General features: G+C 34.4%; 3 protein-coding genes across 3 annotated transcripts in view; 2 read left to right on the top strand and 1 right to left on the bottom strand.

The window, feature by feature from the left end:
• The window catches only part of LOC120337300 (Y+L amino acid transporter 2-like), a 37692-nt gene extending 34292 nt beyond the window's left edge, over positions 1-3400 (top strand). The window contains exons 14-16 of the mRNA XM_039405053.2: positions 860-971; positions 1174-1245; positions 1424-3400. Of these exons, the coding sequence (XP_039260987.1) occupies positions 860-971; positions 1174-1245; positions 1424-1497 (258 nt within the window). The 3' untranslated portion in view covers positions 1498-3400. The remainder of the gene's footprint in view (positions 1-859; positions 972-1173; positions 1246-1423) is intronic.
• A 722-nt stretch (positions 3401-4122) lies between these two features.
• On the bottom strand, positions 4123-7453 carry LOC120337344 (ribonuclease P protein subunit p25-like protein). The gene is made up of 4 exons (XM_039405114.2): positions 7227-7453; positions 5988-6143; positions 5599-5681; positions 4123-5145 (listed from the first exon to the last, which is right to left on the bottom strand). The coding sequence occupies exons 1-4, from the start codon at positions 7311-7313 to the stop codon at positions 4971-4973; spliced, it is 501 nt and encodes a 166-aa protein (XP_039261048.2). The 5' UTR covers positions 7314-7453; the 3' UTR covers positions 4123-4970.
• A 212-nt stretch (positions 7454-7665) lies between these two features.
• LOC120337339 (ADP-ribosylation factor-like protein 6) lies at positions 7666-12041 on the top strand. The gene is made up of 4 exons (XM_039405108.2): positions 7666-8060; positions 8586-8749; positions 9437-9566; positions 9941-12041. The coding sequence occupies exons 1-4, from the start codon at positions 7876-7878 to the stop codon at positions 10014-10016; spliced, it is 555 nt and encodes a 184-aa protein (XP_039261042.1). The 5' UTR covers positions 7666-7875; the 3' UTR covers positions 10017-12041.
• Positions 12042-14086: the final 2045 nt, after the last annotated feature.

Here is a 14086-nt window from a genome sequence, read left to right as displayed (position 1 = left end):
TTCTGATGTAAATGTCTATAGAGTTATAGATTCTGAGGATTTGTATTACATTTTCATCAATGCGAAGCAGCAGGAACCAGCTTCCTAGTGCATCGTCATCTCATTTGAGTATAATAATGTGCGGGAAACCGAAAAGAAAAGTATTACTGAATTAAAGTTCAATACAGTGTGGTTCACATAAATGTCAATTTCACACAGCTATTTCACATTTTATCCTCATAATAAACCACTGCACTAAAGAGCTCTAACGAGCTATCCATTGGTCATTCTCCAATAATAAGCTTATTTAGTTGGGACTTGGTTCAACCAACCATATTTTCAAAGGTGAATTGGACCTAAACATGTTACTTTTAATGTTTGGTTGAAGTCTCCTTCCTACTTGCATGCTTAGAATGTATCCAATTGGGTAGACTGAGCTATAGACCAGAAGTGAGCAACAGGCGGCACTGCACGACAAGCCTTTAAGTATGGCTCTTATCACTGTCATTTTTTCCCATCAAGCGTAAAATACTAATCTGACAGTCTATAACCAGGAGGTCGTATCGCTCCCCCCAGTCTATTTTCGGCAGCACTTTGTTGTCGCTAATGTATTTCATTGCTGCAGACTTTTATAACGCTTGTTCACAATATTATATTGTGATTTAAATATCCTCATTTTTTAATGGTTGTGTACATGGAAGAACTAAATTGTTTATTTTCCTCCAGCTCGATATCTGAAGTTAGTTATATGGCCCACCGACAAAAAAAAGTTGCACATCCCTCTGTAGACAGTAGTTTTTAAGTATAAGTAACTGTTTTTAAAATATTTTTTGGAGGAATAGTGTAAATATCTTCTTACTCAATTTCCATTTTTTTACAGTTCAATATCGTATTTCCATTTGTTTTTTGTGTCGCATGCTTGTTCCTTATCGTTGTTCCGTTCATCACTGAAACTGTGGATTCCCTTATTGGTACAGCTATGGTATTATCAGGTTCGTGAAGTAATTACTGAGTTTCATCGAGTTTTGTTTTGAACTGTAAATTGCTTTCGTGACTTGATTTTAATACAAGAAAGTAATGCTCAAATATTTAGAAACAAAAATCAAATGAATAATTACGCCAGAAAGAGAAAAAAATTTATATTCTCTTCTTCACCACACTACCATACTTAACGTAGATAACTATTTTTTTTAGGTTTTCCAATATATTTTCTGTTTGTCTATATCAAACCATCAAGGCACCCGAAATGTTTGCGAAGCTCTATCGGTGAGTCTATTTTTTCGTTGTCTATACAGCATCCCAAAAAAATGCTTTTCAGTTGTATAAAAATCCAAATGGTTTCGGTCCCCGCCATCTTGGTTCACATACTTCGGGAGTACCCAATTTACCATGTATACATTCGCTTTTCCATATTTTTTCACTCATAGTCACTTCTTCATTACAGAGTGGACAACAGAATTTTTGCAGAAAATTATGCCTACAGCTACTACACAGAAAGAAATTGAACACGATTTTTAGGATATCAACAATAACACGAACCTCATTAGTTAATTGTAAGACAGCATTTTTCTCAATGCAATACATCATGCTTTTACTCAATATATATATATATACCCAGAATGGAAGTGGTTCTGAAATATAACTGTCCAATTCCTATTAATTTATTTGGTACTTTTTTGCACCCGTTTAGGTCTCTCTTTAGGGTATTGATTTAAATTTTGAATGTATTTATTTGGATATTGTGTCTGACCTGTCAATAACACATACCTCATTAGTTAATTGTAAGACATCATTTCTCTCAGGCGAGTATAGAATGCAATATTGTCACGAGTGTTCCAACTATAGTTGCCCATGCCCACAGAACTAGACTGATTCATCATGCTTTTACTCACAATATATAAATACTTTGAATGAAAGTGGTTATGAAATATAACTGTTCAATTCCTATTTATTTATTTGGTACTTTTTGCATCTGCTTCTGTCTCTCTTTAGGTTATTGATTTTATTTCCGATTGTATTTGTTTGGATATGGTTATATAAAAAAGAACAGGATTGTTTCTGACCTGTGTCACCCATGAAAAAATGTAACATGTGTGCACTTTGCAAATAATACCAAGACTTATATAATGATTTTAAATGGACATGTTTCCTTATTGCTTATGCTATCCTTTTTCTTTTTTATGTTTATGAAATTGTTACACATTTGGCTTATTTTTAGATGAAATGCTATTTTTTGCACCAATCAAAATTGTTTTTGCATCTTCTGCACCGTCTTAACTCTTAGCATCGTGGTAGCTATTCATTTTTATCAATTTGGACACGCAGAATAATTGAAGTAAACATTGTTTTAATTAGTATCCTCTATTCTATTTTGTCAGTAGTTACTTATTGTTGTCTCATAAGATATTTTAAATGCTTAAAAAGACATTTTCAAATAAAATAATATGAATTATTTATAAAATCAAGAATTAACTGGATCGAATATAACCAATTTTCAACGTATTCGATTTGGACATCCCTGGGGGCATATTTTGATCAAATGGAATAACTAGATCTAGCGAAGTGACACTTTGTTGTTAGGAAAAATACAACTAAAATTTTCTTTGGCAGAACTTCTGATTACCAACACTCTTCATTATTACCGGTACTTATTGCATTGTTATAAATATGGATGCATGCTTACTCGATAAAAAGCCACGGCCATCCAATTATTGCAGGAGCTCAATACATGAATTTTGTGACTCCCAGTACTTTTTCCATCAGGATCCTACGATTGAATTGTTAAAACTTATGTCAGCAGATAAAAAGAAATGTTTGAACTGCTGCACCTGTTAAAGCACTGCATCAAATTGTACATTGGCAAAAATTTTCTTTTCGCACTATTATGGAGCCTGCATCATCCGCTATTGCATTTAATTTAAATACTTTTTGCATGTGTTTTTTTAGTGTTGTAAATATTTTTAGCTAGTAATAACTTATTGCTTAGTAGATCATGAACCTAATAAACAGAAATGAAATGCCTATATTTTCAATATATAAATCACTTCATACACAGTTTTGCACTGTTAAATATCTTTTTGTTGTTGTTTATGCGAGAAAAAAGAATCTGGTCTGTGATAGTGCATTAGATTTCCATATGAACCTGATAAACAGAAATGAAATGCCTATATTTTCAATATATAAATCACCTCATACACAGTTTTGCACTGTTATCTCTTTTTTGTTTGTTGTCGTTTATGTGAGCAGAAAAATTTATCTACTCTGTAATAGAACCGCTAGACTGGTCTTTTAAGAATAGATAGTTGCTTGATACCTTTGGTGATAAAGATGGTCTGTCTTACAAAAACTAAATTGGAATGTTTTTAACTAGCTACCGTACATATTGGTATGTTATTGTCGAATAAACATTGAACAAGCTTTGCATGAATGACTTTGTGCTAATAAAATTGCGGACTCTATTAGAGCAGGGGTTCGCGAACCCCCAGGGGTACTTGGATGGATAGCAGTCGAGTTTTTGTGTGTAGCTGTTTTTTAATATATTTCATTACTACCAGAAGAAAATGCGTGCCGATTGAAACTCAGCGTGTAGATTTTCCCTGATCTTGCGTTGTTATGATTGTGAGGCAACAATGTGAAATTTACAGCTTTGCAGGCAAACTGTGAAATCTCATAACACAGTGTGCTGCGAGCATTGCAGAAAGTGATATGCTCATTGAAACTTGGGAGAGATTTTAAGAATACATTAGTTTGGCGGAGGACAAGGGCAATAGCATCAGGACTTAATTTAGTTACAAGAGTTAGTCAATAAATTGTTGTTGCAGCAAATTGCTAGTAAATATATCACAACTTTGTTTGGTGTCCGATTACCGGGGGTTCGTGTTGATTGTTTCGTGACTGGGGGGGGGGGGGGGGTACTTGACAGAAAAAAGGTTGAGAACTCCTGCTCTAGAGGGTTCGAGTTGGTGCTTCCCAACCAGTGGGTTGCGATCCACGAAGAAGCATTTTCAGATGTTACATACAGTCTTCGATTGGATCGGGAAATTGTGACATACAGTACATAACAATTAAAACTATGCATTGTGTAGCGTTATTAATTTCATTACGCCCTTACATGCCCCAACTTCCAGGTGTCGAAGGCTGTTTGTTACGTGTGAGCTGGTCTCCTGTCAAGCCTATATTTGGTCTGATAATATGTGAGCTCAAGGTAATTAACAGTAAATTGCACATGGATACATTGTTTTTTTTCCTCATATATTAACAGGGACACACAAACATAATAGCAATAAAAGTGGGCTGCGAACTGGAAAAGGTTGGGAAGCCCCACTTTAGATGTCATTTTTTCCATCCATTTTCCAATGAATTATGTTTAATTAACAGGCTAGACAAGAGAATTGCATATACCTCGCATTATTATCGTTATATAATACTTTGGCAAGTAACAAAGGTACTATAGAATGGATGCATGTAGACAATAGTAGTTTAAAGACTGTTTTGAACATACCGATAATTTGTCCCATTGAAAGAGCATTAAGGAAGGTTATAAAAGTCCTGCAGTTTGTCATAGCAAGATGACCATAAAAGAACATTCATCACAGCAGTATGGGATGTACCAGTCTATAATGCACTTCCACTACTTGGCAACACTTCACAAGTGCTATTTTCGGAATCACTTTCATAGCTTTTAAAATATTTGTAGATATGAACCGTTCGTTGGTGTCACAAGACACCAAACAGGTATTTTTTTCGACCAGGGTACCTACCGTCAATACAGGCCAAGTTACATTCAAATCCGAGAATCTATTATTATTATACGAATAGGGTTAAATATATAGGAAAATAGACTATTGCACAAGACAGGGGTTCCTTGCAGCTTGAGCCTCCACACAGTGTTTCATTGGGGTTCCATTTCACCAAAAATGATGAAAATCACCGTGTATATCACTACATTCGACAAAAAATCTGCAGCTGATCGCGACACATGGAGCTTCTGTTTATTTGTGCGGCTTTCTTTGGCGATGTCCCGATGCTAACTTCGTTTCCGGTCGGCTAGCGATATTTGAAGCAGATTTTAACTGTAGTCGTTGAGGATGAGTTTTTAGAGCAACAGGTAGATCATCTTTAGCCAAAATCACAAATAGTGCAGGAATATGCCTTTTAACACTTATCCTGGTAAACACAGAAAGAAGAAATACAAAATTTGATATAGTTATTCAATTTTTACAACCTATTCTAAATCTGTCAAGCACCAAATTTCTCAATTAATATATTCAAAAAGCGGGAGCTTTTTCATAAAACTGTCTGCATCGATAAAATCATACTTTTCTGTGAGTCCTATTTACCATATGTACCCTGTTCTTGAATTACAGTGCAATGCCGAAAAAAGGGCAATATTGATAAAATGTTGCATAGGTGCATATCCGTTTAATCCTGCAATTATTGGGCAAGTTGTGTACCAATGGATAATTTTGCTAACTTTTATTGTTGCAGCTATAAAAAAGAGCTAGCCTCTTTTACACAATTAAAGATAGTCTTTTTCTTGTCATACTAATTTGAGAAAAAAGAAAAATTGTCTCAATGTATAAGATATGGCTACTTTTCTATATATTTTTCAAAACTTACCCATCTAAATTACTCTCTGTATCTATTGGCAACCAGATATCTTCATGTATCTTATGAGTCAATGCATCACATCTGTGAAGATTCTTAAAATTGAAGAAACAAAATAAGTAAAAACAGTGTTCATATTTTGTGGAACTAAACTTGATAAGTACCTGCAAAATAGAAGCAATTCAAGGTTTAATAAACAAAAATGAGAATAAAAAAATTGATTATTTGAATAGTGACACTGTATTACTAATTTTGAAAACATTGCCAAATTAATAAACATTGAAGATGTCGTCAAGCTGATTAGAAAAGGGTATTAGTAAATTCTGATCTACAAAACATGTATCTCTAAAGCTCTTGAGAAGTATATAACGTTACACAAGCACTACTCAAAACCCACTCACATCATGTTTTGTCATCAATATTCTCACACAATTTCCAACTTTGTGTAAAGCTTTTCCTTGACCCTGGATCAACATAAGTTTAGTTGATGGGTGACGAAGTTTACTTATTGCATATCCCAAAACTTTGCTCAATTGACTATATTCGGATATTTGAACCTGTAAGATAAAGTAAAGAGGTAGATGCATTGGAAAAGTGTTATATACCAGCGTTTTGGAGACCCGAATCCACGTATCAAACACTCAATGTAACTCGAATCGAGATGTGTGATCGCCAGAGAGACTGGACTCAGAACTTTAAGAAAATTTTGGTCTGGTGTGGTTCAGTACCATATCTGCATATTGTACAACAATTTTTGCAAATGTCATTCCTGACCACATCATGACTTCGTCATTAGTGATGTAATGAGGCCCGCCAAAATATAGGCTATGAATGGTTGCCCAAAAGCATACAATCATCCGAAATCGAGCAAGCTATTTCTCTTGTTTATTCGTCATAATGATCCCGATATGAGAGGGGTTAGTGAGTAGGAATTCTGAAATACTTGTGGTTCTAAACAACACTAGGCCCGATTGTTTGGGTCACGTGTAGTTTCGTACCTAACGTACTTCTAGTAGGCGAAGCATAACAATTTTTCCACGTGTCAATCCTAACCCCCACCTGACCACACCATCCAAAAATTACGTCACCACAACGTCACAGTGACGTAATAGAGCCCTTCAAATAATGCAAACTGTCATCCAAGACGCGCAGACGAGAACCCGAAATCGAACAGTAATATCTCTCGTTTTCTCGTCGCAACGATCCCGATAGGAGAGAGATCGCTGACGTTAGTCAGTTCTTCATCGTCAGCGCCAATGCCATTTCGGGCGATCGTACAAGTATTTGGCAAGCTCTATGACGTGATTGTGACGTCATAGTGACGCAATTTTTGGATGACGTAGTCAGTGAGGGTTAGGATTGGCATGTCAAAAATTGTTATGCTACGCCTACTAGAAGTACGTTAGGTACGAAACTACACGAGACCCGATTGTTTTAGGCAATGCAATTTGACACGTCCATTCATGCTATCAAAAATAATCAAGAATTTACTAGCTTGTTACAGAAAGAAAGCGAAAAATGGCAATAGTCACACGAACGTGATTGAAACCTAGTTTAAAAATAACCTTAGTGATACACCAGATTTTGGCAGTGTCCGATGCAAAAGTCCAAACACTGGAATAATCAAAAACTTACTGTACCTTACATATATTTTCATTCTTCAGCACGTCGGCAAACGGATTTTCTAGTTTGTGGCTAATAGATTTATCCCTTCTGTAATGTTCCATCGTAGAAGAACTTCGGGAGATTAAGAGCAGATTATGCTGACACACCTCCTGTCACACCTCCAAATACACAAACATTCAAAAATTACAAAATTTCCCACTCGAAAAATTAGGGTGTTCAGTAATATAAAATAACTAGCATGGAGCAGTTATATTCGGGATTGTGAATTAAAACTTATCTTTTGTTGATTTCAAAATTTTCATTGTAGTTTTATACGTTATCAAATTAAATATCCGTATAACAAAACATATAATTGCAATATAACAATTATTGTACAAATTCTGAAGGTGCACATGTTTGGTTGCTCCACTGACAACCAAACGAAGAGTAAAATTTTTGCATTGGCGTCTTGTTTCTCTGTATTTTGTAGATTTGTATTTAGTAGATCCAACCAAGAAGAATCTGTCCCGGTACCGCTACCGTTCTAGAAGCGACTCAACGAATTGTAATAATTCGGCGTGTACCGGTACATACAGTATAGGCTCAGGAAACGGTGTTATTGGCCATCACCAAACACCGGTACTGAGAAGTTACAATACATCAATCGAAGACTGGCATAGGAAAATGGGTCTTTTTGACCAATTGCGAAAATGGCTGGGTATGAAGAAAAAAGAAGCAAGCATTTTGTGCATAGGTTTAGACAACAGCGGAAAAACAACTGTCATAAATCATTTGAAGCCTCCCGATACACAACGTCAAGATATTGTCCCAACTGTTGGATTTACTGTTGAAAAATTCAACAATTCTAGGTTCGTATTTTTGTTTTTATTACGGTTACGGTATACAATTACCCCGAAATATGTTTTGCAGTGGTAGATAAATTAGAGCACATAGTCTAGTATTGTTCTACCATACCATACATGTTTTGAATTAGATACTCAAATTATTGGGGGGGGGGGCTTAGTATAGAGTGGGGGGCATGAGCAAAGACCTTGTATAGATACGATACCGTGCCTTTTCCAATTCCTGCAATATTAAAGTAAATTGTCTACCAGTATGATGCATTTATTCCTCTTGCTCTCATTCGCTGGTTTTTATTATACACAGGCGAAAAATATAACGCAAATTCATGTATTTTTATAGAAGCACAGGTGCCCTCAGATTGCTGGAAGTCTGTAAAAGGGGGCCACGAATCGGAAAAGTTTGAAAAACGCTGAGCTAAACCATTATTTCGGCTTCATGATTGAACTTATAGAAGTGCTAAGTTAGATTTTTAACAATATTAAAGAAATGCAATTGCAAAAAAACAGGCATAACATTATCCTTTTTTTCAGTATATCCTTTACGGTCTTTGATATGTCTGGACAAGGACGATATCGTAATCTGTGGGAACATTATTACAAAGAAACACATGCAATCATATTTGTGTTAGATAGCGCTGATAAACTGAGAATGGCTGTCGCAAAAGATGAACTTGATCATTTGTTAAATCATGTTGGTAAGTATTACTTTTTATATAACCTGGTTGGGAACTGAATATTTTAAAGTTTTTTAATTTTTTCACTGATAAAAGTAATAATCATTTGCACATTCATATGCCTTCACTACCTTGGGGCTATGGAGACAGTTTTTGAATATTCTATTGAATTCCTAGCCGGAGACCTATTTTCAAACCTCTGAAGTCAGAACTGATGTAGAAATTTTAAAAGTTCAGGGTCAGATTGGAAATTCCATCTTTCTATTTCTAACTGGGGTAAAGTCAACATTTACGTTGAAATCTAAATAAGCATTCTGATTTCTGACGGTTTTGAAACATTCTCAATAAACAATTTGACAAGGCTGGCATATGCCAAAGTGTTTGTAGTCAAGATTTTGTTATCTCGAGCTGGTGTTGGTCGAGTCTATATTTCCTTGATCTTGGGATCGAATTTGGGTGTAGGGATCAGAATTGAAGTTTTTAAATGCTCATAGTGTCTGGTGTGAATTTTTACTCATTCTACAGCACTGTTGTATTTTTCATACTTATATGTATGTCATTGTTTTGCTTGAAACTTTCTAATTTTTACTAGTTTATACACATAAGTTATGTGCATTCTTGAAAATATTGTTTATCCAGTAGCAAATATGTTTAAAAATTTCTTTAACATCTAAACATGTAATACTGGGTTTGTTTTGTTATATTCAGATATAAAGATGAGAAAGGTTCCAATACTGTTTTACGCAAATAAAATGGATCTACAAGATTCATTGTCGGCTGTAAAATGTTCTCAACTTCTTGGATTAGACCATATTAAAAACAAACCATGGCATATATGGTAAGAAAATAATGATTTATATAGTTAGAAATATATTTTAATAAGCCACAAAATCTATTGGGCCTTTGAGTGTAGATTATCAATATCAAGGATTTCAAAGTACCATACATAGGCCATAATTTCCCGCATTTGTCTTTATGTTCATGATTATGATTTTTTAAATGTTCTTATTGAAGATGACCCAAGTTTTGTATGTATCCGAAGGTGATATTCGAATATTTTATTTCAGAATAGTAAATTGTTCAGATTTTGCTCTCCCTGGCTCAATACTTCAATCCAAATTATCACGCTGCGTGGGAATTATTTATTTCTAAATTAAAAAAAAAAGGTTTAAACATTCCTTAAGCAATATGAATAAATTATGATTTATTTAGTGCAAGCAATGCAAAAACAGGTGATGGATTGCAAGAAGGAATAACCTGGTTGTCTGATCAATTACCATCTGGATAAAGAGATCAATATTGCATATTGCGTAATACTTGTTTTTAATTGCACATTTTACCATTTGAAAGAATGTGTTAATTTATCAACATCATAAGTATGGGTCAATAATAGGATATACTGCTCATACTTGATCCACCTATGAACCGCAGTAGTTCATAAGCAATTGTTTTAAGCTGAAATCAGCTAAAAATTATTATACTATATAAAAGTTAGATATATATAAATTTTACATTTTTTTAATATCTTTTTATACGACTTATTGTTTTCGTACATTGGTGCTGTTATTGGAACTTACAGTATATACAAGCGATACATTATGTTCTCATGCCAAATTTGTGATCCAAGGTACTGATGGGTAGTATGGTTCATGCATGTGTCAGAAAAATTTGTTGTCTTTTATGCCTGGGTGACAGAGTTGGAGAGTGTTATACCCGATTTCAACTCTTCAAGACGCTTGGTTTGCAATCATAAATTTTATTGTCCAGTTTTCGTATTAGTTATTATCGTTTGTGGGATGTATAAATATTAATGGGAGCTCCTGAAGTATTTGCACCAAGATGGCGCACAACCTGAACATAGTATGTGTACCAGTTTGGGGTTAAGGTTGTGCGCCATCTTGGTGCACACCATTCAGGAGCACCAAATAATGTTCTGAATAACTATTAGTTGTGGTTGCAAAAGACTAACTACCAATCTATTCTCTATGTCTTTGCGCTATTGGATTTGACTTTAGGATTTGATTAGTATGTGTATAACAAGAGGATGATGTTGCAGGAATAATGCTGACTATTCTATATGATTAAATAGTCTTTCTGTACACCAACACCAACACAACACTATTTCTGTAATACTACTTCTGGCCTGTTCTGAATAGACTGGATTTTTTTTCGAATAGCAGATATATATAACTTTGATGCCATAAAGAATATTTATAACTATAAAAATTAACTGAAATTCTGAGGCAGACGAACATTTCAATCTCTTAGGATAATCTATTTTCAACTCTTTCTCTTTTTTATGTAAATAAATTTATTGTTGTAATTATACTGATTTTGACACTGCATGATTTTGATTCTGTGGATTTTGTTATATCACATTCATCAATAGATAAGTGTTTCATCTGGCATATTTCACTCCCTCATAAGCATTCCAGAATACTTTTTTAATGACGGATTTACTTGCCAAGTTTTCTATGCTTTGTTGTTTCGTTAAAATTTGGTGCATCTCTTTTTATGTAGTAAAAGTAGTGTGTATACTGTATTTCGATCATTGTGAAATGACAATAGTATTCTTTTAAATTTATAAATGAGTAAGTACATTTTGAGTTTTTAAATGTTGATTGGAGTTCGTAAAAGTTGAATCGGACCAAATTGATTTTTGAATTGTCAAGTTTAGTTGACGTTTTAGGCCAATTCTTGGGTAATCTAACCACTTCATAAAATGTGATATCTTTGGTAAGCTTGCAATGTAAAGGTTTGTGTCAGTTTTATTTTCTTAGTGAAAAGAATCCGAAAATATTTTATGGTTATCCTCATATTCAAACTTTTTTTGATATAGTACTTCCATATTGTTTTTGAAATTGGTTGATGCATTACAGTTACACAATATATTCGCATAGAATGTATTGGGCCACAATTTGAAAATTTCCCTCATTCTGCCTCATAGAGGAAACACTACTTCATCCAGAATTTATACTTTCCGCTTATACATATGGCCTGTTACCTAAAATTTTTCAGTGCTCCTATTTGGTATTTTGCCCAGCTGGCTATTTTATTGAATAGCCATATGAACAACGGGAGTTGTACAGTGTCAAGTTTCATTGTATTTCTGTGTGTGTGTGTGTGTGCCAAGGGGAACTTTCGAGCAAGTGGTATTTTGATTGCTCATTGCAAAAGATGCTATTTATTATGTAAAGTACGTTGGGTACTATTAACTGATGATTTGCTCTTATCTTTAAAGAAACATATTATTCTGTGCTACACTGTTCTATCTGTATGATATATTTTTAATATATTCCTTTGCAATTGTGAACTTTCCTTCCTATACTATAACTGTGGAATTATTGTAAGTGAATGGTATCTCGATAGGCCTTTTTTAGAAAAGGTCATTCGCATGGCAATAAAGTATAGGATAATCTTCAATGACGGTGTCATGAGTTCCCTATCATGTGTTGCGAATAATCTGGACAAAATAAGCCTTAAATTTTTTTATGTTTCTGCCAGTATACGATAACCGTACATAAAATCAAGCAAAAGGTTGTACATATAATTCCGTCTTATCGACTTTCCTCTCTTCCGGGATAAATATTTAAAATCCCATCCTAGCTTTTTCGAGAAAATTTCTTTTTAAAAGGCACAAATATTAATTTAATCACAATTTATCCTGGAGTTGTTCCAAATTTATAGAATTTTAGCATTTAATATGATGTTGAAACATTCTGATTCGATTGGGAAAAACAACTTACATCGCTAGTACTGAGTATGCATACATATACAGTTTCTACGTCGGGAAACAAAAATGCAATTCATATGTAAGTACAATGATATTGGTGAGGATAAATCCTACGATATGAGTAATTTTGACAAGGTTCTGCATTATGCTGAATTTTACATTCTCTGTCATGGATAGGAAAAATCTCCCGCTACAAAAATTCTCCAAATATGAATCAGTTTCTAATTTTCGAAATTGCGAAGAACTTGAATTCGTTGTTGTGATAACGATAGTGTTGACATACCAAGTATACAGTATGCCCATTTAGTAAGCAGTTTTGACATGCAGAAAAATCTCCCGTTACAAAAATTCTCCAAATATGAATCAGTTTTCCATTTTCGTCCTATTGTTTCGAGAAGGCGAATAAATTGAATTCTCTGTGATAACGGTAGTGTATACAGTATGTCCATTTAGTAAGCAGTTTTGACACAGTACAAGCAAAATTGACAGTCACGCGTACTCGTGTTACGCAAGTATAACTTAATTTCATGTTTGGGCTTAGCACTGCTTACCTTGTATTTTGTTTGCTGTCCTGCCAGTTTCATGGGAATCATACTCGACTGGACCTAGAACTCACGACATGGGCCCTTTCCGGGGCAGATTAAGCCCCTTATTATTTTTACATGGACAGATATAACAATGTTGTGTTACCCCGATTTTGTTAAGAGCGGCTCTTTCCAGTTTTGATGTTATTCGATTACACCAATAGCATGCCTGTAGGTCTTATGAAGGTATATCTAGGCTAATTTAACAAATTTGTGAAAAGGAAGCAACGCGTGACTCATATTGAACGCACGTCACTCATTTCGACCAGCGACTTACAGATAGTCCCTCTCATTGCAGCGCCAGTACCATATGCAAAATACTGTGTTTAGGATCTCAGTTTTAGGCTGAGCATGGGTAGATGTGTGAGGAAAAAGGTCGAGATTATGCCTGCAAGCAGTCGCTATAGAAAGCTGGAATCACGACTGTAAGAAGTTGATATAACAGTTGCGTAATTAGTAGCAATAAAATGTGCAGATTACGAGAATCAGTATGAGAAGGACGTTGCTTGCCAAATACTGTTAACAAAACTTCAACAATTAATCATAAAAAGATTGATTATTCAACGCTTGGACAATTTGTTCTCAAAGTTGTCCGATGAGTGTCATTATGCTGTTTGCAATATTTACAGAACCCAGATTTTATATCTCGCAATATACCGTGTTTCCCCCAAAATAAGACCTAGCCTGAATTTTAAAAATGATTTTAATATGCCCTTAAAAAAATAGGACCTAGTGTCTTGGTCGAAAGCGCGAATTTTTTTTTTTTTGATCTAGTGATAGCAAGAAATCTTTCCTACTCGTTGTAAATGATTAATAATCTATGTTTAGCAGTTTTATTTTTTCAAATAAAAATGTTTTATTTATAAGTAAATGGATATCGGTTTTCATATTTTGTATATTTGGGAATCTCGTAATTCTATACTTTGTAAATAAAAGACATCCTCCAAAATAACCCCTAGAGGTATTTTTCAAAAGAATATTGAAATAAGACACTGTCTTATTTTCGGTGAAACACGGTAGGAATGCTGTTTCTTCGATTGC

The sequence above is a fragment of the Styela clava genome, chromosome 10 (genome assembly GCF_964204865.1).
Source record: "Styela clava chromosome 10, kaStyClav1.hap1.2, whole genome shotgun sequence".
Taxonomy (NCBI): Eukaryota; Metazoa; Chordata; class Ascidiacea; order Stolidobranchia; family Styelidae; genus Styela; species Styela clava.
This window is presented reverse-complemented; position numbering and strand designations above follow the sequence as displayed.